The sequence below is a fragment of the Bison bison genome, unplaced genomic scaffold (genome assembly GCF_000754665.1).
Source record: "Bison bison bison isolate TAMUID 2011002044 unplaced genomic scaffold, Bison_UMD1.0 scf7180017864461, whole genome shotgun sequence".
NCBI classification, from domain to species: Eukaryota; Metazoa; Chordata; class Mammalia; order Artiodactyla; family Bovidae; genus Bison; species Bison bison.
The window spans coordinates 18,860,166-18,887,902 of NW_011495023.1; the positions used below are offsets into that span (position 1 = coordinate 18,860,166).

The following is a 27,737-nucleotide window of genomic DNA, read 5'->3' on the forward strand; positions in this document are numbered from 1 at the left end:
TTGGACTGCAAGGAGGTCCAACCAGTCCATTCTGAAGGAGATCAGCCCTGGGATTTCTTTGGAAGGAATGATGCTAAAGCTGAAACTCCAGTACTTTGGCCACCTCATGCGAAGAACTGACTCATTGGAAAAGACTCTGATGCTGGGAGGGATTGGGGGCAGGAGGAGAAGGGGACGACAGAGGATGAGATGGCTGGATGGCATCACTGACTCGATGGACGTGAGTCTGAGTGAACTCTGGGAGTTGGTGATGGACGGGGAGGTCTGGCGTGCTGCGATTCATGGGGTCACAAAGAGTCAGACACGACTGAGCAATTGAACTGATGCAGTTTTACCACATGTGTAGATTATCATTTCTTTTTCAACACGTGAGGGTAACAAGGCTTATATAAGTTATGTGAAATCCTTAAAATGGAGACCTGAGGTTTGCATCTAGGACTGTTTGATTCAGAGTTTTGCCTTTTTTTAGTAATAATAATGATGGATAACAGTCGTAATCAGTAATACAATGGCTGAAACTTGCATTACACATGAAACATCAAGTATTTACCACATGCCAGGACTGTTAAAGTGTATAAACTCATTTAATCCCCGCAAGAACTGTACCATATAAATTATATCACAGTTGAATTTGTATTGTTCAGCTCTAATCATATTACTAAGAAATAGGTAATCATTTTTACTACTCCTGAAATCGGTAATAGAATAGTGAAATTCTACCTTCTTTTTACATAATTTCATAGTTTGAACCTCTGACCTTAACTGCTGATCTTGGTGGTTCTGTGTGTGTGTGTATGTATTTGTATAAACTGAGACCTGTACATTGACTTAGGTTGAGATACCTTAAAAATATTTTTACTGAATTGTAAATAAGTGCTAGTTTAGGAAGGGTGCCAGGTTTTTATGGGAACAAATATAAACCACCAATACTTAAGAATGTAATTGGGAGAAGGTTTTATTTATTTACTTTTCCCTAGAGTATTTTAGATCTTTGTGGCCAAATACAGCCCCAGGAATGTTTCAATTTAATCGAATCTCAAGTTACATATCTCACTTCCAAAGTTTTACCAAATGCAATTGGTTGTGAGTTAATCACGTTATCAGAATATTATAACGCTTTAGGAAGATAACAGCTACACTGATCAGAAGGCCATAATTTACAAGTCTTTGCTGGTGGAATATCTTGTAAAGCTGTCTCTCTGATGAACAGCAGCACTTATTCAGACCAGAAATAACAACAGTCCCATGTGCTAGTAAATCCCAGGAGGTCTCGGTGTTTTTGTAGACAGCAGACAGAAATAAAAGGAATTTTGTCCTTTTTACCTCATGTAATCCCGCTGGAAAATGAAACGTGCTCTGAGTTGATACTGACTTCTGCCAGGTCACCTCCCTGAAGAGTCCGGGCAAGCACTGTTGCAACAGTTCTTGGACAGGAGTCTGCCGGCCCCTGAACGCGATGGATGGTCTGCACAGCCCGCTCCCGGGACACTGTGCTACTGTCTGCTCGAGGGAGCTTCCAGCGAGAACATGCGTGACCTGCATCTGTTGCCTTGACTCTTCCCAAGGGCATCACATACCTTCAAATTAGAGTTGCATTTAGGCTAAGTGCTGCAGAGTTTGTTGTTGTTAAAAAGAGGGTGACTACAAAGAATGCCACACCAAGTACGGTTTCTTCTGGCTTTTTAGAACTTGACTTTGGACGTTCGATAATGCAAATGTTTCTGAAGCTATATATTATTAGGAACTGTTTGGAAACCACAAAACCTTTTTAATGGACCACGCTATCAATTTTCTGCTCTTCTAAAGAAGTTTTTCCTATTCATGACTCACTTCACTCTTTGGCTAACGTCGAGGGAAATGTAATAACGATTAAGGGAAGGAATGTATGCGTTTTCTTCTTTTCGATTTTTTTTTTTTTTTGAAAGCTTGTACATATTTTTTTTTGTTTCGGGTTATGTAAACTTGGAGGACTGTAAAATGTTGACCACTGCAGGAGGTAAAAGCAGGCCTGCTATACATACATCTTTAGAATTTAAAAATCCAAAAGCTTCCTTTGTTTCTTTGGAGAAGAGTTTTGCTTGATGGCCCAGAATACAGATCCAGTAAAAACGACATGTTCCAGCCGTCAATTACACACACCTTAAGCGAAATTAATGAGATCACTCTGAGATTACACTTTGTGTTTTATTTTCGTTTTATAGGTCTGTATGAGCTGTTGGTGGCTCTGCCAGCCCAGCTGCAGCCACATGTGGACAGCCAGGAAGACCTGACCTTCCTCTGGGATGTGTTTGGTGAAAAAAGCCTGCATTCACTAGTCAAGGTAAACCATGCTGATGTCAGATTTTTCTTTGCGGAAAAACATATGGAAAAATATTTTGAGCGCCATCCAGTAAAGCAGAGATCAAATTATCGCCCTCCAAAAACAAAACAGCCTTGTTCCATTTCACTGACAGGCGTGGAAGTTGTTAAAAAAGATTCTACCAAAAATACATAGATGATTTCACTTAATGGTGGCGACCTGGCCGTGCATACTAATAGAGCAAGCCTGCGCCTGCCCTTGTTTAGAAAAAGAATGTGAAATCCTCGCAAGAAGGTTTAGACTCCTCATGGTCAACATTCATGAGCTGGAGTTTAACTTAAATAAATAAATGTTCGCAGCAAAAATTAGAAGGAATATATTTTCTGAGGTTAAGGATGGCAGCTGTTCAGTAGCCACATTAATTTAAAATAATTTCCTCTAACAAAGTCAAATGAAATTCTAGCAAGCTGTTTCTCTTCTTGGCCCAGCGCCACTGACATGGTATTTTGTGTATAAATACACTGACGCTAAATAGGAATAAAAAACAGTGTTTGGAGACCGGTTTCGCCAAGCGTCATACCCTGGAAATGATCAACCACCAGAAATCAGATCTTGCCACACAGCAGTGCTGGGAGTGATCAGAAGTCTTAAAATAGTAAAACGAGAACAAGGAACTTACTGGAAAATATGCCACTCTTGCTTCTGGAAATATGAATTGCATTTTCTCCCATTTAACTCAAGCTGAAAGGAATTTAAAGTCTTACAGAGTCTGCAGGAGATAGAAACGTATGCTTCAACAGTATCTGATCCTATACTTAATTCAGCTCCATCTGTTACGGTTGTCTGTTGTGATAAGAGGCTTTTTGACTGATGTATAGTATTTGGAAATGAGGCACCGTTGTTTCACAGGACAGGACAATTCTTACTGCATTTTTTTTTTTTTTTGGTCAAATTTGTTGAAATTTGTGTGCTTTAAGCAGTAGCAATTCTCAAGAAATTAAAGTGTTGATCTGTGGCATTTCCCTAGCTTTACATTTAAAGAGTGCTTTATTGTGTCTGTTGTTTTTTAAATTTTTTAGTTTTTGTATTATTGCCAAGATATCTTTGTATTCTAAATAATTTTAGGTAGTTGCTCTCTTGGGATGTATTAGAAATGGTCTTGGGCTAATAATTGGTGAAGTTTATGACTTAGTGAAGCGATCATGAAAATACTCCTGTATTAAATGTTTGGAAGTTGGACAGTTATGGATTGTTTAGATTGACTTGGTTTCTTGATAGAAGGAATAAAACACATTTAAAATAGCACCATCACTTCTTAATCAGTAAACAAATATGCCCCCCAAACAATGGATGTGTATGTTGTATTTATTTATACTGTGGCTACTATCTCAGTTTCCTTGTCTATAAAATGGAAATTATATTACCTATTGACAAGATTTTTTAAATTAAACTTTTTAGTTTGTATTGGAGAATAGCCGATTAACAACGCTGTGATAGTTTCTGGGGGACAGCCAAGGGACTCAGCCACATATATACATGTATCCATTCTCCCCCAAATCCCCTCCCACCAGGCTGCCATATAATATTGACAGAGTTCCCTGTGCTATACCGTAGGACCTTGTTGATTATCCATTTAAAATGGCAGTGTGTACATGTCTATCCCAAACTCCTCAACTGTCCCTTTCCTCCATCCTCCTGCCCCCTGCAACCATAATTTTGTTCTCTAAGTCTGTGAGTCTGTATCTGTTTGACAAGGTTGTTTGTTGACAAAGAGTTTCAAATAAAATAATGAAGATCTTAGTTCTTTTGGTAGTTACATAGGTTAGGTGAATAAATTATTAAATTTAATTATCATAGCATGTGAAGGACTAAAAAGAATTGGCAGAGATGGTGGTTATTTTTAATATTAAAAGAATAAAACTAAAGTAAAAAATTCTTAGTTACACTAGCTGTTGAGTTTTCAGCACAAGTTGTTATTCAAAGTGTGTGTCCATAATTAAGTGGGTAGGAAGCGTACTGTTACCAATATCTGGTTTATAAAAACAATGTAGCAAATAAATGGATGTTGCTAGTCTTTTAAATAGCATAATAACATGTGCTCTATTCCAAATGTTTTTCAGTAATTGCCATAAAATGTATTTTAAAAATGAGTTTTATTATGTAATTCCAGTATGTTCTCAGTTTCTCACTAGACGCGCCCCCCCCCTGCTTTTCTCATGCGCAGACTCAAGGTGTCCTTTGACTGACCCATTATGTTAGTTTTCAAGTAGGAAAACCTAGGATGCCTCCAGAAGGCCGGTCTCACGGGATCAGGAGCGTAGTTTAAACAGCTGGAACAATCTGCTTACCCGTCTTCCAAGAGCCTCTACTGCAGGGTGGAGGAGAGCAGGCTTCGGCTTCTATACATAAATCTCGGTAGAGCAAAAGGAATTTGTTTGAAAAGATTGGTTTTGTGTGCTTTGATGTTATGCTCTTTTGCCTACAGTTGACGCTGTTGGTACATGATTTAGAACTGGGTGAACGGAAAACCTGATTTTATTCTAGCCCCCAATCTTCACAGTTCTCATCTTTTGGGTAAAAAAAGACAGTGGTTGGTAAATTGCCTCGCAGTTTTAAACAGACAACTTGCTGATCTGATGTAAAATATACTTAAGAAGAGGCAGGTTTGGTGCTGGGGTCTGCAGCAGGTATGGCATGGCACCTTAAGGTCTCAAGCCCCACTCTGAGGGGAATACTATAGGTTGTGAGTTGTCATTGGAAGAGAACCATGATGGTCCTGTACTGTAACTGAAGATTTTTTTAAAAGAAAAATTTCTAAATAGAAAAGTTGAATAATAAAAACCATGAATATGAGATTCCAAAAAGGGGTTAAGGTTAACTCAGAAGAAAGTTGATATCGGGACTTCCCTGGCAGTCCAGTGGCTAAGACTCTGCTTTCAGTGCAGGGGGCACGGGTTCAGTTCCTGGTTAGGGACCTCAGATCCAACATACTGCATGGTATGGCCAAAAAATAAAAAATAAATAAAAAAAGAAGAAAGGTGGTACCTACTGAAGACCTTGGAAATATTATATATAAGAATGGAAATATCCTATCTAATGTGAGACCAGACAAGGACATCAGTTTTCACATTATCTAGTGAAGTTGATGGGTGCACAGAGCCACATTTTGGATCCATGTTTTTGCAAATTTACAGACCCATGAAGCATATTTTTTGTGCCTGAATCTCATTTCCAAATCGTATCTCCTATCCTTGTGTTTTTTCCTTTTGAAATTCCTTTACTTACTTTAAATTTTATTTTATTCAGTTACATTGTGTGTATTTTTATAATCTGGATTGAGTTCATTTTAAGCCAACAATATGTGGCTTAAAGACTTACTTAACTGTTAATTTTAAAGAAGATTGGTAGTTCTCTTTCTTCAAGAAATTTTTGTTCTTATTTCACAATTGTGTTGGATTTCTAGGATAAGAATATAAAAATTTTAGTACCTTTTAAATAGCTGCCTGTGTTTTTTTCCCCCTGCCTTTTCAAATAGTTGCATATTTGTATGGGGCAGGAGAAAAAAAGGTAGCAATCTGAATTTTATTCTTTTGGAGATTCTGAAGGATTTCAACAAAACACAACTCTTATTTCCAAGGAAAATTTCCTGTTCTGATTGCATTGTTGTGTGTATTTGTGTGATTTCAGTCTTGAGGGAGTCATGGTGAAACTCAACCAGACCCTGATTACTTTTAGTTACGTAGTTTTAATTTCTGATGCTTGACTTTTGTTCTTGCTGTCTTTGTTGAGGTCTCACTCTGTGCCAGACACTATGTAGGACACTGGGGATAATTTCTAATAGAGCAGGTTTAGCCCTTGTTTTATAGGGTCTTCAACCCCCCAGAGGACATGGTGATTCGCATTCCACCATGGCCCACGGGCTCAGCTTTTTGATATGCAGAAGGTGCATCCCTCAATGCTGGCCTCAGAGAGGCACTGGAGGAGGAACTGGTATTTTAAGCTAAAACTGCATGTTGAAGAAATCTTCTCTATGCCGAGTTTGTTGAGTGTTTTTTTTTTTTTTTTATCATAAATGGATGTTGGATCTTTTTTTTTTTCAAATGATTCTTTCACATCTACTGTTTTGATCATATAGACTTTTCTTTATCCTGTTGCTATGACGGATTACTTTATTCCTTCTGAATATTGAACCAAACTTTGCATTCCTGAGAAAAATCCCACTTGGTTTTGGTATATAGTTCATGTTATCCTTGGTTGGATTTGATTTGCTAATGTTTTGCAGAGGATTTTTACATCTCTGTTCATAAGAGATACTAGTCTGTAGTTTTCCTTTCTTGTAATGTCTTTATCTGGTTTTTATAGGAGGGTAATGCTTGGCATATAGTTAGGAAGTGCACTCTCTTGCTTCTGTTTTTTTTACTGGAAGAGTTTGTAGAATATTGGTAGGATTTTTTCCATAAATTCACCATTGAAACCATCTGGGCATAGTGCTAACTGTTGGGGAAGGTTATTAACTACTGATTTCTTTAGTAGATATAAGCCTATTTAGATCATCTATTTATTTTTGTGTGAGAGTTTTTGTCATTTGTATCTTTCAAGGAATTGGTGGAATCATGTAAGTTATCAAATTTGAGGGCATGGAATTGTTTATAATCCTTATCTTTTTAATGTCCTTGGGATCCATGATGACTCTTCTTTCATTTTTGATATTATTAGGAGTTTGTGCCTCATTTTCTTCTTTGTTAGCCTGGCTGTGGGTTCATCAATTTATCTTTTCAAAGAACCAGCTTTAGGTTTCATTGATTTTTTTTTTCCCCCTGTTTCCTGTCTCAATTCTGTTGCTTTTTGCTTGTATTTTATTCTTTCTTTCTTTTTTTCTCCTTGCTCTGTTTCCTCTAGTTTCCTAAGGTAGAAGCTTAGAAAATTGATTTTAGTTCTTTTTTTTTTTTTAAATGTTCAATGCCATGCTTTCCCTCTAACCACTACTTCTGCATCATTCCACAAATTTTGTTAAACCATATTTTCATTTATTGCAAAATGTTTAAAAAATTTATCTTGAAACTTCTCCCTTGGCCCATGTGTACTTTAGAATTGTTGGTTAGTTCCCAAACATGTGGAGATTTTACTGCTGTCTTTCTGTTATTGATTTCTCTTTTAACTCCCATGTGACCTGAGAGCATATGCTATATGATTTCCATTTTGTTAAGGTGTATTATGGTTCAGAATGTGGTCTGTCTTGTTCTGTGTGAGCTTGAGAAGAATGTGTATTCTGCTGTTGTTGGATGAAGTATTTGATTAAGTTGGTTGATGGTGCTAAATACTGATTTTCTGTCTGCTGGATCTGTCAATCACTGATAAAAGAGTGTTGGAGTTTTCGAGTACAAAAGTGGCTTTGTTCATTTCTCCTTGCAGTCTTATCAGTTTTGCATCATGTGTTTTGACGCTGTCTTGTTAGATGCATACACACTGAAGGTTATTATGTTTTTTGAGAGGGTTGACTCTCTGTTCATCATGTAATACCCTCCTTTATCGCTCACAGTTTACCTTGTTCTGCTCTCCACTTTGTCTGAAACTGATGTGGGTACTTCAGCTTTCTTTTGGTTAGTGTTAGCGTGGTCTATATGGAGAAGGCAATGGCACCCCACTCCAGTACTCTTGCCTGGAAAATCCCATGGGTGGAGGAGCCTGGAAGGCTGCAGTCCATGGGGTCGCTGAGGGTCAGACACGACTGAACGACTTCACTTTCACTTTTCACTTTCCTGCATTGGAGAAGGAAATGGCAACCCACTCCAGTGTTCTTGCCTGGAGAATCCCAGGTGGGCTGACGTCTATGGGGTCACACAGAGTCGGACACGACTGAAGTGACTTAGCAGCAGCAGCAGCAGCCACTGATTTCTGTTCATAGCACTTGTTCTTTTTTTTTTAAATCACCCTCTCTCTCCGTACTCTGCTTTTAGGTGAACATTTTACATGATTCCATCGATTCCTTCCTAACATATCAAAGTTTTTTTAGTGCTTGCCATTATTGAGTTTGCTACATACATTAACAACTAATCTAGGTCTACTCTGAAGTAACACTGTACCTTGTCACAGGTAGTTGCAGGTATCTTATAAAGAATATTCTTAATTCCTTTTTCTACATCCTTTATCGCATTGCTGTCATTCATGTCACTTATCCATATACTATCGTCACCCAATGCATTGCTGTTATTTGAACAAAGAAAGAGTTGTCAGATCAATTAAGAGTAGGAAAAATAAAAGATTTTGTTTTACCTTTATTTACTCCTTCTCTGATGCTCTTCTTTTCTTGATGTATTTCTAGTGCCTGACCTATATCACTTTCCTCGTCTCTTAAAGAATTTCTTTTAACACTTGTTGCAAGGCAGGTCTACGGACAGCAGATTTCTTTTCAAGTTTGTGTGTTTATTTCTCCTTTACTTTCAGAGTACAGTTTCACTGGATACAGAATTCTAGAGTGGTGGCTTTTCCTTTCAACACTTGAAATATTTTACTCCAGTTTCTCCTTGCTTACATAGTTTCTGATGAGATGTCTGATGTTATTCTTGTCTTTGTCTTCTATAGGGAAGGTGTTTTTTCACTTGGAATTATTTCAGAATTTTCTCTTTATTTTTGGATCTTGCAGTTTGAATATGGTGTACCAAAGGGTAGATTATTGGTCATTTATTCTGTTGGATATTTTCTGAGCTTCCTGGGTCTATGGTTTGGTGTTTTGTCGTTAATTTTGGAGAATTCTCAGTCATTATTACTTGAAGTATTTCTTCTTTTTCTCTTTGTTACAAAAGATGTATGGAACATGTCCCACAGTTCTTGGATATGCTGTTCCTTTTTAAAAATTTCATCCCATTTCTCTTTGTGTTTCAGTTTGGGGAATTTCCATTAACATATTTTCAATCTTACTGATTCTTTCCTTGGCCTTGTCCAGTCTACTGACGAGCACATCAAAAGCATTCTTCGTTTCTGTTATGGTGTTCCTTGTTTCTAGCATTCATTTTGATTCTGTCTTAGAGTTTCCATCTCTCTGCTTACATTTTCCATCTGTTCTCGCATGTTGTCCACTTTTTCCATTAAAGCTATTAGCCTATTAATCATGCGTATTTTAAATTCCCTAGTTCATAGTTCCAACTTCTGTGTCAGAGTTGAGTCTTTTTCGGATCCTTGCTTTATCTCTTCAGACTGTGCTTTTATTGCCTTTTATTATGCTTTGTGATTTTCTATTGAAAGTTAGACATGATGTATTGGGTAATATGTACTGAGGTGATGAGACTTTACATGTGAGTTTTGGCATTGACCTGGCTGTGTTTAATGTTTGCTGAAGCTCTCAGTACCCGAGACTCCAGTTTCCTTAATGTGTCTCTCACCCCACCACCCTCACCCTCAGCCCCACCCCCATTCCCTTTGTCTTTCCTTAAGAATGCTCTTGGAATCTGTGTCTTTGGCTGTCTCAGTTATAACCCAGTGTTATTTTACTGGAGCCCTATTAATGATGGTGAGGTCTTGGAGAGAGAAATTGGTATATAATATTCTGATTAAATGTCAGTCCCTGGGTATGAGGACCTTCAAAAGCGTTTCTTAGCCTTTTTGTTTTCTTTCCTTTTTTCCCTTATTTGAGATGGGAAGGCTGGGAGGTGGGGATGTGGTTAAGTTTTCTTACTGCCCTTTTCCCAGGTCAAATACAGCTCTGATAAGTAAAGCCACTCTCTTGGAGGGATAGCTCAGTTGGTAAAGAATCCTCCTGCAATGCAGGAGACCCCGGTTCAATTCCTGGGTTGGGAAGATCCACTGGAGAAGGGATAGGCTACCCACTCCAGTATTCTTGGGCTTCCTTCGTGGCTCAGCTGGTAAAGAATTCGCCTGCAATGCAGGAGACCTGGGTTCGATCCCTGGGTTGGGAAGATCTCTTGGAGAAGGGAAAGGCTATCCACTCCAGTGTTCTGGCCTGGAGAGTTCCATGGACTGTAGTCCATGGGGTTGCAAAGAGTCGGACGTGACTGAGCTACTTTCACTTTCACTCGGAGGGAGGCGGCTTCCCAGGTGGTGCTAGAGGTAAAGAACCCACCGGCCCGTGCAGGAGGCGAAGAGACATGGATTCAGTTCCTGGGTTGGGAATATCCCCTGGAGGAGAGCATGGCAACCCACTCCAGTATTCTTGCCTGGAGAATCCTTTGGACAGAGGAGCATGGTGGGCTGCAGTCCACAGGGTCGCACAGCAACTGAAGCAACTTAGCATGTATGCATGCTTGGAGGGGAGAGAGCTCTCGGCCTTTGTATTGCAAAATGGTTACTTTTCTCCTTCCCCTGCTTGAAACACTAGGGGATTTTTCTCCTGTTTTCACCATGAGAACTTGGTAGGGCTTTTTTTTGGGGGTGGGTAGAGCTCTTTGAGGAAAGTGCAAGGTTCTCCTCCAAGACTGAGTCCCGCAGGCTAGTTACCTTTGCCCAGCATTAATTTGTCAAAATGACCGGTTAAGGGTTCCTGCAAGTTTCTGGCTCCAGCAGTTTCTACCCCTGCTAAGTTGATTTTAGCCATGATTTTCCCTCCTGATTTCAGGTAACAGTTTGTCTTGCAAGTTCCTTTCTCTTCACATGTCTGAGCTGAAACCAGACATCTTCCTTTGCCCTCTTTTTAATTTGGCTGTGATTCCATTATTGATTTGCAAGAGTTCTTTATTTTGGATAATTGCTTCTTACCAAATTATAATTGAAAATATTTAATTTCTCTTCTTAAAGATGTCCTGCAGTTTTATTTTTAATGAAACACATGATGTCATGGGCAGGGTAGTTGACACGTGGAAGCAAGGTATGAGGGATAACTTAGCGGCAGTTTATTTTCCATCTCCATATGAATGTGAATTCGTGACGTCTTTAATGCTTGTGAAGTTAGGTAGGATTTTAAAAGTGAAAACCTTACTCTTGAGTCTGAAAATAAGTCTTGAGCAGATGCTCAGAGCAACCTGTGAATGAGAATGTACTTTAAAAATTTTATATCTCCAACCTGGAAACTTCAGGAAATGAAAAACCAGCTTGAAGGTAATGCTTGATCTTAATCTTCCAATAATTCCAGTTTTCTTAATCATTAGCACCATGAGACTTGCCTGGAAAGTAGTTATTTCCAGGATAATTGATATAGTCGAGCCATAAAGGAGAGAGACAGATAATTTTATTGGGTAGTGGTTTTATAATCATGCAGGCACTCCACGTTCTTCTCTTCTTTTCATCTAGAAGCAATGGAAAGCATCGTATGGGGCTGGGGAAGGTGATATTTACACGGTAGTAAATCAGCTTCAAGGCTGAAAGGCTATTTTACAAGAAGCTTGCTGGTCCCAGCTCTTTAGAAACAAATTGTGCTGTTTTGGAGGGGAGAAGGGGGTGTGGGGTTCAGAGAGAAAGCCCGGTGGGGAGGTTATGTTACTTGCCTCTGCAATCCCATTTGCCTTGGTGGGAGGAAAAGGAAAAGGCAGTCAGACATTGCGAATGATCCCCGGCCACCTGGGCTGACGGAGGGGCGAGCTGGGTGTCAGCAGCTGGTAACGCTCCTCGGCCAATCAAAGGTAATTGTTTGGCCAGCTCTGTTGGAGGAGCCAGACGAAGTTATTTCTTACGTTATAGTTTACATTTTTTCAGGCACAGAAACATGTAAAGTCTGCTGAAGATATGAATTCCTGAGACCCTGAGTAAATTGTTGCCTTTGTAATTCACACTCTCAAAACAGAGGCCATATGTAACCCTTCTTAGAGATTTGCTCAGGACTGGGGATGGGGGGACTAGGGGGCCAGGACTGTGGGTACTTGATGGGCTTGCATCCTCCTGCTGGGTGTGTGTTTCACATCATGGAATAGCACCTTTTGAAAGTTGCTGTGAGATTTAGATATTCATTTGAATATGCTTCGCTTTAGAGCAGTCATCTTAATTTGCATATATTCATAATTGACTAACAGGGAGTCTGTTTACTCCACACACACGCACGTGTTGGGTATCCTACCTGATTTAAAGAGCAGTTCATGCCCTATTACTCAGCCATAGAATGGAATGAAATTGGGTCATTTGTAGTGATCTAGATGGACTTAGAGACTCATACAGAGGGAAGTAAGGCACAAAAAGAAAAATAAATATTGTATGTTAACACATACATATGGGATCTAGAAAAATGGTACTATGAACTTATTTGCAGGGCAGAAATAGAGATGCAGACGTAGAGAACAAACTTATGGACATAGCGGGGGAAGGAGAGGGTGGGATGAATTGACAGAGTAGTATTGAAATACATACATTACCTTGTGTAAAATAGATAGCCACTGGGAAGCTGCTATATAACACAGGGGACTCGGCTCGATGCTCTGTGATGACCTAGAGGGGTATGATGGAGGGGGCATGGGAGGGAGGCTTAAGAGGGAGAGGATATATATATATATATGTGTATGTGTATATATATGCACACACACGTACATACAGTTGATTCACTTTGCTGTACAGCAGAAACTCAGAAACATAACTTTGTAAAGCAATTATATTCCAATAAAATGGTAAAAAAGAAAAGAACAATGTATTCCTTAGAATGGGTAGAGGCAGGAAACTAGTAATCCTCTCACTTCCCTTGTGGAGGTGATTCCTGCTATTCTCCAATTCCAGAGAACTGGAATTTCAGTAGGAATACATGGAACTTCTCTGGATTTTCTACCTAGCAGTGGGGTCACTGGGCCAAGTTGTGCATCCCCCTTCATTAGGTTCTGCTGAGTTGTTCTGTAGGTGTGGCTGGACATACCCGGCAAGGGAATGGTTGGCTCAGGGAGTTGTATGTCTGCAGTTCTGGTGCCTGGATCGGCTCTTGTTTCCATCCCAATCCCTGGACTGTGGTGTTTTGGAGACTTTGCCTTAAGGCAAGGGCGGGCATTTGTTCGTGTCCTGTTCCTAGGATGCTGTTGGGCCATGAGTGTGGTCTTCCTGCTCTGAATTGGTTCTCAAAGTACAGTGACTGTAGATGGTTGTGGACCCAGAGAGGAAAAGGGAGGGGCCTGTTCCTCGGGGCCCTGATGGACTATGAGGTGGCAGGGTCGCGTCGAGCTAGGTCCTCGCCTCTCTGGGCTGTGTTGGAAGGCGTGCAGGAACACACATGCTGTTCACAGAAGACTCAAGGTTGAGGTGGAATTTCACATAACAGATTTAGAGATGCTTTTGTGGGCTGGCTTGGAGACCTAGCTGCCATTTTAAACAGTGTTTCTAGAATTGTCTTTCCTACCCCATGGACTTCAGCACGCCAGGCCTCTCTGTCCCTCACCATCTCCCGAAGTTTGCTCAAGTTCATATCCATTGCACCAATGATGCTATCCAGCCATCTTGTCCTCTGACGCCCTCTTCTCCTTCTGCCATCAATCTTTCCCAGCATCAGGGACTTTTCCATTGAGTCCTAGATTTTTGTAGTTTCTAGCATGTGTCTCCAAATCTTAAAAAAAAAAAAAAAATTAGAAGCAGAAGTAAACTTTTGGTGTAAACTCCATTTGATCTGGAGGGAGGGATTGGATAATATTCCCTGGGGTTTAGTTTGGTGCGTCAGGCACTCAGCTCATAATCATTAAGTGAATGAGTGGGTTCCCTATGTGGCTCAACAGGTAATTTCTAGAGGGAGGAATCTTGGAAGCTCCAGGGACAGCTTTGATTATTCAGATTACCTTTGGACTTTTGTCTGCCTCTTTTTTTCTTTTTTCTCTCATTCTTGCAGTCATTTCATTCTCCTTGTGTTCATCTAGCTGCCTTGTGAGCAGTGCATGAATCATGGACTTTTGGGGATACTGAGGAGTGTTCCGTGTTCCACTCTTGTCCTTCATGTGGACACATGTCTGCAGTAGTGGCTCAGAGCTGGGACGCTGGAGCCACATTGCTGGGTCTCAGATCCTGGCTGTGCCAAGAACATGTACCGACAGTAACAGTCATAGTGTTTTACTTCAGAGTGTCTCGTTTTCCTTACGTATTAAGTGGAGACAGTAGTAGTTGTGAGGACTGAACGAATGAATATATGAAACACACTTTAAATGGTCTGGTACATAAGTCGCTGTGGTGGTTATCATCTTAAACCTCCCGCATTTCTTTCTTTTTGCTATGTGCAGTGCTTATCCCAGAATTTACACTATTTTCTTTTCACCATCCCTTTGGCTACAGTTCTGTTTTTCACGATGATGTTGTCTTGCCTTAATAAACTTGTGTTCTTGCCTTTTTACTTCCTTGCTCTCATTCTGTGAAATTGCAGTGGAAATTAATATAGTCTATGATTTGAAATTCTTGAAAAAGTTCTTGAGTTGGCTAGATACGTTTTCTAACTTTTCCTTCACTTTAAAAATGTCATACAATATTTGGGGCATGAGAAAAGGCAGAACCGCAGCTTGAATACCCGCATATTCACCGCACAGCTTAAGAAAGAAAACACTGCAGATTCGGTTGAAGCCCGAATGTCCCTCTTGTTTCTGTTTTTTTTCCTCACCTGCCAGAGGTCACCTTATCTTGAATTTCTCTTCCGGAAAAATACAAAATATTACTTTGTGTGTTTGAAAACTTTTTATAATTAGAATGATAGTCAACAGCTTTCTTTTTTTGTTGTTGTTAACATTTTGCTATATATTTTGAGATGTATTTATGGTGATACAGATAACTCTGATTCAGTAATTTCCGCTATATGGCATCCTTTGACTTAATTACAAATTGTTTATTCTCCTGGTGATGGCTGCTTACGTTGAAAGGTGTCCTTCACATTCAGGATGCCTTCACTTGGAAACCAGTGTTGTCTCCATGTCACTTTGAGCAAAGAGTGAACTTGGGCAAATGTCGGGAGAGGGTGAGGGACAGGAAGGGTTGCAAAGAGCCGGACACGAGTGGGCGACTGAACTGCAAAGAGTCCTCTGGTGCAGACAGGAGATGCTGCTCCTCTTAGAGAGGGTGCATCTTACACTTTTTTAGGTATTACCAGGTTGCTCTTCTAAGCTTGTTTCCTATTACAGTCCCACCAGCAGAAGGAGAGTCTCCATTGCTTTATGTCTGTATTAACGTTTGGAATTAATTTTTGCCAACAGGGTCAATTTGAAATATTGTCCGCTTATTTTAGTTTCTACTCATCTGAATACTAGAGATTGAGCTATTCCAGTTTCCTTTCTATGCCTTTTTATATATCTTTTGCCTGTTGTTTCTCTTTTGTTATGTGTCTTCATCTGGTTGATTTGTGGGAACTACTTCATATATCTGATACTGGATCTCTGTTTGTATGTGTTGTATCTTCTGATCTGTGTTCCGCTCACTTTTTATGATAGTTTATTGCATCCAAGCATACATTTGCACAGATTCTATTTGTCTTAAATGCAGAAGACAGAAGCATCTTGGACAGACCCACCATCCAGTACAAAATCCTTAGCTCGTGGGTTTGGAGAACATGCAGTAGGGTGTGAGGTGCATAGCCTTCGCCCAAGACTGAGGTTTGAGTTATTTTTAAATGCTGATTCTGTGGCTGTTTGCACTGATCTAATATTGTAAGCATCTATGTGACGTATTTTGGCACCTACTGTAGTTATGGGTATGGTGTTCCTTGAAGCCAGTCCTTTCTGGCAGGAGCTGTGTATAATCCATCCTTGCATATTCCACGTGGCTTACAGGTGATGTAGGTGTTGGGGGGAGGGTTGCTGTTGAGAGGGACTGGACACCTTCCCTTCCAGGCTCCATCTTGCCCAGTTTGGTTTCCATTTATTTTACAAATACTCAAGTACCCGCTGAGGGCATAGTGACTTTTGCTCACATTCCATTGAGTTTGTTTATTGCAATACTAAGGTCCTTCATAAATAACTGATAGTGTAGTTTGTTTTTTAAATCACTTTCAATTAGAATTCAAGTTGTGTAAGTTGTCGTCTATATTACAGATAGATGACAGTAAAGATTTTAATCCACCTGTTTTAAAATGAAAGGTGCTGTTAATGTTTTTTTATATGTCAGTACAGATAGTAGGAATGAAAGGTGTTCTTTAGGAATGAGAGGTGTTCTTTGGGGGTCATGATGGGGATATTGTGTACGGATGATTTTATTTTTCTTTCCATCTTCACATAAAATATTTAGAAAATCTTTAACATTTTCAAATGAAGTACTTTCAAAGGTTTCAAAATGTTGTTTAAAATGCTCTATTAGAATTTTTAAAACCAAGACTTTAATGCAATTTTATTATTAAAAAAACCCTCAAAGTGAAATCATAGGCTTTTGTGTATATAAAATACAATGAATTAATTTTAAATGATTTCACACTGAGTCACAGAAACATCCATCCTGCCATCTCTCCGTTGGTAATACTATTTGCAGACACATGTGAAGTCACGTTGGCTGTGTCCCTTGATGTGGGCGAAAGACTTGTGGAGTCAATAAAATGTGAGTGGATGTGAGATGTGACAGCAGCCAGGAGCCCCGAGGAGCCGGGCCGTGGTTGCCTCATCTCTGGCCATTGCTGGTTATCGGGGGTATGAGATACTGGGGTGCCCTCCACTTGGCCTGGCAGGTGGGTGTGTGAGCAGAGTCCCCAGGACTTGCAGTGTTAACGGGACCACAGGCCTCACTGTGAGAAGCCGCTAAGACTCAGGGGGTGGTTATCACCACAGGTTACCCCACTCAGACCCAACAGGGGCCTTTGCTGTGTGGTGTTTCTCTATTTTTCATGTTCAGCTGGGTGATGTAGTGGTGAAGATAAATGCATGTTCACAGTGCAGGCTGCGCTTGAAGCTTATTCCTTTAAGTGGTTGCTATTGATCTGACAGTCGTGCTATAAAAAGTTAGTGTTTGCAGGGCAGAAACAGACACAGACATAGAGAACAGATGTGTGGACGTGGGGCATGGTGGGTTGAATTGGGAGATTAGCAATGACATGTACATACGCTACCATATGTAGCTTTCCACAGCTAGTGGAAAGCTGCTGTGTAGCCCAGGGGCTCAGCCCGGTGCTCTGTGATAACCTAGAGGTCAGGGATGGGTCGGTGGGAGGGAGGCTCAGGAGGGAGGGGGATATATGAATATGTATGGCTGATTCACTTTGTTGTACAGTGGAAACTAACACAGCATTGTAAAGCAATTGTACTCCAATAAAAATTTTTATACGGAAATGCAAAAAGAAAATCATTAAAAGGGTAAATATTATGCATGTTTTACCACAGTAAAGAAGATGTATTAAAAAGTTAAGAGTTTGTTTTCTTGTCAAAACTTAGTAATATTTTTTTTCTTGATACGCATGCATCTCCCTCCTAACTGCTATGGCAAGGCTTGAGGAAAGGAGACGTGCGTTTTACAGTTTCACTGGTTTTTTGTGATGTTCCCAGTACAGTAGCGGAGAAGGCAATGGCACCCCACTCCAGTACTCCTGCCTGGAAAATCCCATGGACGGAGGAGCCTGGAAGGCTGCAGTCCATGGGGTCGCTTAGGGTCGGACACGACTGAGCGACTTCACTTTCACTTTTCACTTTCATGCATTGGAGAAGGAAATGGCAACCCACTCCAGTGTTCTTGCCTGGAGCATCCCAGGGACGGGGGAGCCTGGTGGGCTGCCGTCTATGGGGTCACACAGTGTCGGACACGACTGTAGTGACTTAGCAGCAGTAGCTGTGCAGTAGAGTGTGCTGGCCTGGGTCATCCATCTCTAACTTCATATTCTTTCTCATCATGACTACATCTATGTTGTTCTCACAGTTCCTTGTTTTCTTACTAAATTTCATGAGATTGTTTTGGGTTAACAAGAGGACTTTGAAGATCAAAATATAAAATATATGTGTAATAAAATATAAAATATGTATGTTCTGATAAAGACCTTTCCTAATTAAAAAATGGCCTTTAATATATTCAGTCATGGATTTTGCGTGCAATTAGTGTTTCAATAGTGCCTTCCTTTTCTTTTATACCTTGGTAGAATAGCAGCTGTAAGTGCTTTTTTCCCTTATTTTCATTTCTGTGTTTAGTTCAGTTAGAAGCCAAATGAAACAGTGTTAACTGTCAACTTTAAAAATATGCTGTATTTATACATTTCATTTGTTAAAGTTGGAATGTTCTAGATTATGCAAGTGATAAAAACTTGATTTTCACTATGTGATAAAGTTGACTTACATCTTTGGTTTCCACTTTGAGTAAATATTTGTGTGGTCACTACTGTGTGCCTACCAAGATTCGCATCATTGCCTTGCCGTGCTTTTTGATCTTTTGTCCGTCCACTAGATGGCGGTGGCTCCTTTAGGAAACCTGAGCGTTCAAGGAACTTGCTGATTGTTACTGAAGGATTACAAATAAAAAGAAGCAAAAGCAGGCCAAAGCAGTATGAAAAACATGTGAAATTTCCTTATGTCCTGTAAAGAGCCATAGAACTTTGTGATAGAGGTCGTTATTATTAGTAATATATTTCCAAGGGATATATTTCCAAGTGATTTTATTATATAGGTTCTTCGTATAAAAAGTACTTAAACATTTCTCATACCTGGTTTTAGGTGGGGTTGGGATATGATGGCAAAAAATAGATATGGTGGTCTGTATTCTACGTGACTCTTGAAATAAATACTCAAATAATCACTTAAATAAGGGTAAATTTTATAGCCATATACAGAGAGGTTTTTGGTACTTAGAGTGTGTAATGGGGGTGGCAGGAGTGTTTGCTCATGTTTGGGAAGGTTTTGCTGGAGAAGTGATTATTAAGCTAGTTATTGATGTCTAAGGGATGCTTAAGAACTAGCCGGGTAAGAGTGGATTGAGGCAGGAATTTCACAAGGAGCATCACTGTTTTGGGGGTTCTCTGTACCCAGGGTTGTAAAGGGATCCAGTAGGCCTTTTAAGTTTGGAGACTTTGTTCTTCAGTTCTTATGCATTTGATAATTTCCTTTCCTCAGGCCTTTTGCATCTTTCTGGAAGTCATTTTAGCTATGTACTGGTCTTTCTCGATCAGCAGTCTGATTTTTTTCCCTTCTGCTCTTGCTTTCTGAAAGATATCCTCAACTTTTACTTTCCATCTTTCTACTTAATTTGTAAAAAATATGCTGTTAAAATTGTAATTCCAAATATGTTTGCGTGTGTGTCTGTGTCGCTGTTCCTTTTTCATATCCTAATCTTATACCATGGGTGCACTGTAGAATTAAGAATAATTAAAACACCCCACCTCTTATGTATTGATTGCTTATGTGCCATGTGCTTTTCAAAGTTTTATATACCTTGTTTAGCTCTTCGAGTAACTCTGAGAGATGTGTACTAACTAGTCTTTATCCCTATTGTGAAGATTAGAACAACGTATGGCTTTGACTGAGGTTACACAAGCAGTTAAGTGGTGGATCTGGTCTGGAACCCGGGTTGGTCTGTGAATTTAACATCTAGCTATTATGTAGACTTAAATAGACATTTCTCCAAAGAAGACATATAGATGGCCAATAAACACATGCAGAGATGCTCAATATCACTAATTATTAGAGAAATGCAGACCAAAACCATGAAGTATCACCTCACACTAGTCAGAATAGCCATCTTCAAAAAGTCTACAGATAATAAATGCTGGAGAGGGTTTGGAGGAAGTGAAACCCTTCTACACTGTTGGTGGTAATGTAAATTGCTGCAGCTACTATGCAGAATAGTATGGTGGTTCCTTTAAAAACTAAAAATAGAGCTACCATGCTGCTGCTAAGTCGCTTCAGTCGTGTCCAACTCTGTGCCACCCCATAGACAATGATCCAGCAATCCCACTGCTGGGCATCTATCTGAAAAAGACAATAATTCTAATATGAGAAGATATTTGTGCCCCAGTTGTTCATAGCAGCAACAGCCTGACATGGAGAAGGCAATGGCACCACACTCCAGTACTCTTGCCTGGAAAGTCCCACGGACGGAGGAGCCTGGAAGGCTGCAGTCCATGGGGTCACTAAGAGTCGGACACGACTGAGCGATTTCACTTTCACTTTTTACTTTCATGCATTGGAGAAGGAAATGGCAACCCACTCCAGTGTTCTTGCCTGGAGAATCCCAATGCCAGGGAAGCCTGGTGGGGTGCCGTCTATGGGGTCGCACAGAGTCAGACACGACTGAAGTGACTTAGCAGCAGCAGACATGGAAGCAACCTGAATGTCCATTGACAGATAAATGGATTAAGAAGATGTAGAATATTATTGAGCCTCAAAAAAAGAATAAAATATTGGCATTTGCAGTAACATGGATAGACCTCAAGATTATCGTAAGTTCAGTAAGTCAGAAAGAGAAAGACAAATAACATGTGATATCACTTATATGTGGAATCTAAAATATGACACATATGAACTTGTTTACATATCAGAAACACTCACAAACATAGAAAACAAACAGGGTAAGTGGCTACGGGAGGAATAAATATAGTGTTTGAAGTTAACAGAGACACACTACTATATATAAAGTAAGTGAATAACAAGGACCTTCTGTATGGCACAGGGAGCTATATTCAATATTTATAATAACTTATAATGGAAAATAATCTTAAGGAATACACACACACACATATAAAACTGAATCGCTTTGCTCTACACCTGAAACTAACACAATATTATAAATCAACTGCAGTTCAATTTAAAAAAATCAAGCTATTCTGCTGGTTTATAGATACTCAGTGGAATGGTTTTGATTTTATTTTCAATTCTCTATTGTTTTATTAATAAATCCTTCTTTACTCTGGGACTTTATTTCTGTTGGTCTGCTTGGTGTTTGTCCTGTTGAAGGCTTCTGTCAGATGTCTGTTCATTCTTGGTTATCTGCCTGTATTTAATAGTGAGGTGTTAAGAGGCTCATGGGAGGCTCTTGGTCTGGAACTGGTGGACTTGGAACAGTGGTTTTTCAAATTGGGAGGGGAGTTGGAGAGAACCGAGGAGAAGGGGAGATTTTGCAATATTTGAAGACATTTTTGATCGTCAGGGTTTGAAGGGAGAGTGCTGCAGGCATTTAGTGGATGGAGGCCAGCTGCTGCTGCTGCTGCTAAGTCGCTTCAGTCGTGTCCGACTCTGTGCGACCCCATAGACGGCACCCCACCAGGCTTCCCTGTCATTGGGATTCTCCAGGCAAGAACACTGGAGTGGGTTGCCATTTCCTTCTCCAATGCATGAAAGTAAAAAGTGAAAGTGAAATCGCTCAGTCGTGTCCGACTCTTAGTGACCCCATGGACTGCAACCTGCCAGGCTCCTCTGTCCATGGATTTTCCAGGCAAGAGTACTGGAGTGAGGTGCCATTGCCTTCTCCGGATAGAGGCCAGGGATGCTGCTAAAAAGCCCAGGACAGGCTCCCATCACAAAGTATCATATCCAGCCTAACATATGAGTAGTGTCAAGGTGGAGAAACCCAGCTTTGGAGTGAAGGGAAGAAAAATGAGCTATTGTTGGTTGTGGAAGGTTGCATACTGCATACTGTAGAGGCCTTTTCCCCTGCAGTTTCCAGTGTTCTCATCATGGAAACCTGAGATCTGCTGCCTGGGACTCACTGTGGCTGGCCGAGTGGCACTCTGGGGAGGGGAGGGGATAAGACCCCCATCAGGGTCTAGCTTTCGTCACCCCCCACGCCTGGTGACTCTGAGCATCACAGTAGCCCTGGACCAGATTGGCTTCTTCCTGTACTGCTCCCAGTCTGTTCTAATTCTGTGTTGTGGCTTCCCTTTTCTATTAATAGAAATTCATTGTCTAGTCTTCTGACTGCCACATAACCACTATTTTTCATTTTTTTTTTCTTAAAAACATCATTTTAGTGCATCTGAGGTTGGAGAAGAGATTCCTGTCTGGTGTAAATCACTAAACTAAGTAACCATAAATGTTATAGGCATTATTATTAATACTGCAATCCATCAGCTGCTTATACCAAAATTTATTCATTTTCTTAGAAGTTTTTCTTATCAAGTTCTAGGTTACTTCGAAATGCAGCTTATATTGGGGCCATGTGCCAGAGTCTTTGCTTTAACTTAAAAATTACTTCCCTGGCAGTCCAGTGGTTAAGACTTCGTCTTCCAATGCAGGCGGTGTGGGTTTGATCCCTGCTTGGGGAGTTAAGATCCCACATGCATCTTGGCCAGAAAAACAAAACATAACAAACAGAAACAATATTGTAACAGATTTAATGAAGACTTTAAAAAAAAATGGTTCACATCAAAAAAACCTTTAAAAAAATTTAAAAAATTTTCAGAATGTTGTTTTGGTACCTTAACATTTGCCAAAGTTAGTAATCTTTTTTTTTAATGTTTTATTATGAACTTATGGATTTTTAAAAAAATATTTGGTAGGTGTCAATTCATTGTAGTCATTCCTTTTGAAGCTCCAGTCACCCCACCTTTGGCCCATGGGAACCTCTTCAGTTTGGCTCTTTGGTTTTTGACACAGCACCGTTGGACTGTGCTCCCTTGTTTTTCAGCTTGAGAGAGTGTCTCAGGCTTAAAATACACATTTTTTTTTTCCCTGTGTATTTTAAGGGAGATTCACAGAAATGGGATGCTGTCTTTTTCAGATACCGTCAGTTCCTAACAGTGACCAATAGAAACTCCTTTACTCTGCTGTTTGCAGCTTCTCATTTGCTTTATTCTATTTTTTACTTCCAATTAATGCCTGTTGGCTTCCCTGGTGACTCAGATGATGATGAATCTGCCTGCAATGAGGGAGACCTGGGTTCAATCCCTGAGTCAGGAAGATCCCTAGAGAAGGGAATGGCAACCCACTCCAGTATCCTGCCTGGAGACTCCCATGGACAGAATAGTCTGACAGACTACAGTCTGACTCAAAGAGTCAGACACCACTGAGCAACTAACACTTATTTCCTTTAATGCCTACTAGGTGATCAGTGAGTTTATTTATTTTCCATGTATTCTCTCCCATCTCTTTCTAGTTTTTGGTGCTTGTATTTGACCCACATTCCAGATCTGCTTTTTGACCCTTAGCCCTGCCATTCGTCTAGCGTTGGATTGTTAGGTGACCAACAGTCTTTATCCTGAAGCTTCTGTAATTTTTTTAGAAATTCATTCCCTAGTACCTTTCTCGTAGGCAAGGCTCATGGGAACAGTTTTCCTAAAAGTTCTTGTGGTCTTTATATTAATATTTGAGGGTCAGTTTGTCTGAAATGGAAATCTTGGGTATCTTAAGTATGTTCCCTCTTCAACTCCTGGCATACAGTGTTCCTGCCTGAGTCTGATGCCAACATAACTTCTTTCCTTTATTTCTGTTTTTGTCTTGATGATTAAAGGATATTTTCCTTTTTATTTTTAAATTCTTAAAGAATCGTTCTCAGTGTTGGCCTTTAGTTTTCCCAAGTATTCACTTGTCCTTTTTATCACATGCTTTTATTTCATGGTAGTTTTTTAATCCCCTCAAAATACACCTCTCCTCATCTCTACTTCCTAAGGGCAAAATACTATTCTGACTTTAAACTTTAGGGTTCATTTTGGGCTCCCCCTATGGCTCAAATGAAAGGCGAAAGATTTATACAATCTGAAGAGAAACCAGAATATATGCCAGTGGCTCAAGTGGTAAAGAATCTGCCTGTAGTGCAGGGGACACAGGAGACATGGGTTCGATTCCTGGGTCGGGAAGATCCCCTGGAGGAAGGCATGGCAACCCACTCCAGGAGTCTTGCCTGGGAAATTCCATGGACAAAGGAGCCTGGCCAGCTTTAGTCCATGGGTTTGCAAAGAATTGAATGTGACTGAGCACATACACACTTGACTGTTCTTAGAAGTTTTAATGGGACTGCACGATATGTAATTGTATCTCTGTGTCTGACTATCTTTTACTCGAATGATGTTCTTGTGGTTCACTTACGTTATGAGTAGATAGTTCATTTGCTTTTGTTGCTGAAGGATATTCTGTTCTGTAAGTACATTGCAGTTTATGGAGCTGTTGATGGACATTTTGACTGTTTCTGATTTAGACTGTGTGGATAAAGCTGCCATACAGGTCTTTGGTTTACTCCTGGATGTGTTGAGTGTGTGCAGTGAGGCATACACACACACACACACACACACATTTCTTGGGTGTATGTGTTTAATAACGGTGGCAACAGGGTCTTGTTCAAAGTGTTTGTTTCTCTTCCTGCCACACGCAGGGCAGTTGCTGCTGCTCCACACACATCCTGACTAAACGTTGGTGTCTTAAGGCGTTCTGTTTCATTTTATTTTGTTTTTAAACTACCTGTGGTGTTTCAATGGGTTTTAAATTTGGATTCCCAGCGATTTTTCCGGCGTTTGTTGGCCATTTGAGCATCCTTTCTGATGAAGTTAGGATAAGTTAAGATTGTTAGGTCTTCTGCCCAGTTTTCTCTGGTTTTGTGTATTACAAATACCTCCTACCCACTATGGTTTTTCTTTTAAATAGGATTTTGGTATATAACATAGCAGAGTTTATTCATCTTTCCCTCGGTGGTTAGTGCTTTTTGTATCCTACTTAGGAAAACCATGGGTACTCCAAGATCATGGAGATACTTCCTGCTTCACTGGTAGATGCTTTATTATTTTACCTTCCGCATTTAGATCTGCCGTCTCTCTTGAGTTGATTTTGGGGTGTGGGGTGAGATAGGAATCCATCTGAGGAAAGGCTAGCTTCTCCCCACAGCTCTGCAGCACTAACTTCCTCATGAATCTTGTGTCCAGATATGCACGGTCTGTTTCTGGGCTCTCTCTCCTTTTCTGTCTTTCTGTCCTTATGCCAGTGTCATGCTGTCTTAAGTACAGGAAAGCATGTTAGGGTTTTGACTGTTATTGCGTTGGATTCCTAGTTCAATTTGGATGGAATAGATACCTTTACAGTACTGTATCTTATAATGCACACATATGGTCTATCTTTTCATTTATTTAGGTTTTTAATTTCTCTTAGTAACACTTTGTAATTTTAATTTACATCCTGCAAATCCTTGATTTGGAGAAGGAAATGGCAACCCACTGCAGTATTCTTGCTTGAAAAATCCCATGGACGGAGGAGCCTGGCAGGCTACAGTCCATGGGGTCGCAAAGAGTCGGACAGGACTGAAACAACTTCACTTCACTACCCATCATTAGTTTCTTTCTAGGTATTTAAAATGTTATTTTTAATTGTTTGCTGCTGGTACACAGAAATGTATTGATGCAATATAGTGTCCTTGTACCCTGCAATTTGCTTAGAAATTTGATTAATTTACTGTAGTTTTGTTGTTGTTATTAATAATGGCAAAACTATTATTTTTTCCATTATCATCCTTATATTATCAATCCATCTATCAGTCATTTATTTTTCTGTGTATTTACCTCATGCTTTTCATTCCAGGACCTCTAGTAGCATTGTTAAATGGACATTATAATAATGAGTCTTTCCCCATGAATTCTCTTTTCCACCTTTCTTCATTACTACTTGATCTAAATTTTGTTTCTTCATTGTATTGTTTATTTCCCTTAATTGTAACTTTCCATGTCTCTTGGGTTGCTTCTCATTTAGTCTTCATGATTGAAAAATATGTGTCTCCCGTGTTCCAGTTCTCTTCATATCATCCTGTTTTCTAATCATCTCTTTTCTGAGCCTTTTCTAATTCTGATCATGCTATTTTCTAATAGCTTCCAATCTTTTCTTCATTTCCATTAACTCAGTTTGAAATGTTAGGCTAGGATTTTCATTTGCTTTTTGGTCATATTTTTCTGCCGTGCCTTCGTTGTGTCTCTGTATGTTATTCATTCTTTTTGTCTTTCTAATCTCTCTCCATGTTTGAGTGAAATGAGTCTCTTTGTACCTTTAGAGGGTGGAGGGAGGTCAGCTGTGGGAGACTGGGTGATATTCGAGAGTAATTTTTCTAGATTTGTGCCTCCCGTTGCTTCTTTGTCTGTTGCTGTGAAATGTGAATAATGATCAAAAAGGTTTTTCTCCGCGCAGGTACCATTTTATTCCTTGTAGAATCTGCCCTCTCTGGCCCCTCCTGCACTGACTCAGAGCTCTCTCTGCCCTGTCCCTCCAGGCTTCTGTCTTGCTCACACTGCTTTTGTTTCCAGCATCTCTGTCTTGCAGTCTCTTTTTGCGAGGCAACTTGTGCTGCCATCTTGCCTCCACTTGGCTTATATTTATTTTTTAAAAAAATCATTGAAACATTTTATGTCCTTTCAACCAAATCCAGTGATATACAGACAGTCTATAATGTGAGAAATCATAATGCTTATATGATTATTGAAAACATTAGAGGAACCGATCCCCGTGAATTGTCAAGAACAGTACCAGGTTGCAGTAAGCACGCAGTGTGGTTGGTCTTACAATTATTAGTAATAATTAGTAAAGGCCATATTCATACACTCAACAAAGTAAATAACTACTTGAATACAGTGTTAAAGTTGGTAGTGATTCAAAGAAAAATGTAGAGAATAGGACTAGTTTATTACTAGTCTGACTCATTCTTTGGCGAACATGTGTAATTAGATATACAAGGAGCAATCAGTATAATTGGTATAATTTCTATAACTCAGAAAACCCTTTTTAGGGGAATATTGCATTCCTTAATATTTTATTAGGTTTATTTTTCTCGTTTGGAACCTGATGAAAAGCATTATTTCATCTCAGCTGGAAAAGCGATTCTCTGCTACCTCTCGTTGGCAAGTATTTTGTTATACCCACATTATCTGAGTTGGTATCACAGACTCTTGATACCTGAACAGTAGCTGCTTTGGCAGAAGTAGAAAACAGAGCAGGAGTCTAGAATGAAATACGATTTATACATGTGCTACCCAGAGGTTTTTAATCTTCCTATATAAATCAGAAGTGGGAGAGGATTGAATAATGTCTAGCCTTTTTTTTTTTTTTTTTACAGTTTTTCATACAGTTCCAAGAGTATTCCTTTTTTTTTTTTTTGAGTATTTCAAAATCACACATTTTACCTAGTGATATATTTATTTCTACTATATTAAAATTATCCATGGTGTGTTGAAGTCCCTAACTTACATTTTGGTAAAATATGCTCTTGAAATTCATTAGGACAGTTTGATTTGGTATCTTGCAACTTTAGGGAGCTATGCTGCCAAGGTCTGTGACATCATTCTCTCTGTAGGCCAGTGAAAGTCCATTGCGTCATCTGAGTCTGGCAGTCTGTGGAATCTGCAGAGATGTTAGCACATGCTCCCCCGTGCTGCCGGACAGTGATGACTTGGCCTTGGCAAAGCTACTGAGCGTGTCCACGGAAGGACTGCAATGATCTCGGGGACGGTGGAGCCACTGGGGTGGAAAGGAGTTTGGTGCTTGACGAACTGCATGAGACGGGGAGGCCAGCCGCTCTCCCTCTCTTGTTTCTCATGAGACCCTCTCTGGAACAGGACATGAGCAAGACGTAAGATGGGCCAGAAAGGAAAGACATTACAAAACTATCAAAAGTGTGCTCTGGAGAAAGACTGAACAGAAGTGCAGAAATGCAGTGCAAGTGTAGGATCTCGTAATTGAGACTTACAGAGACCGTGTGCAAG

The 27,737-nt window shown here is 40.0% G+C and overlaps 1 protein-coding gene and 1 long non-coding RNA gene across 3 annotated transcripts in view; one reads left to right on the plus strand and one right to left on the minus strand.

Annotated features, from left to right (window-relative positions):
• MPP7 (membrane protein, palmitoylated 7 (MAGUK p55 subfamily member 7)) overlaps window positions 1–27,737 on the plus strand; it is a 225,280-nt gene that overhangs the window by 93,075 nt on the left and 104,468 nt on the right. Inside the window, exon 3 of the mRNA XM_010860036.1 lies at window positions 2,202–2,320. Within this exon, the coding sequence (XP_010858338.1) occupies window positions 2,202–2,320 (119 nt within the window). The remainder of the gene's footprint in view (window positions 1–2,201; window positions 2,321–27,737) is intronic.
• Window positions 13,649–27,737, minus strand: part of LOC105003072 — a 178,834-nt gene continuing 164,745 nt past the window's right edge. The window contains exon 3 of one of the 2 annotated variants that reach the window (XR_827080.1): window positions 13,649–13,757. This is a non-coding gene — a long non-coding RNA (uncharacterized LOC105003072). Of the gene's footprint in view, window positions 13,758–25,290; window positions 27,582–27,737 lie in introns of those variants that run through there. The other variant, XR_827079.1, reaches the window with a different exon arrangement.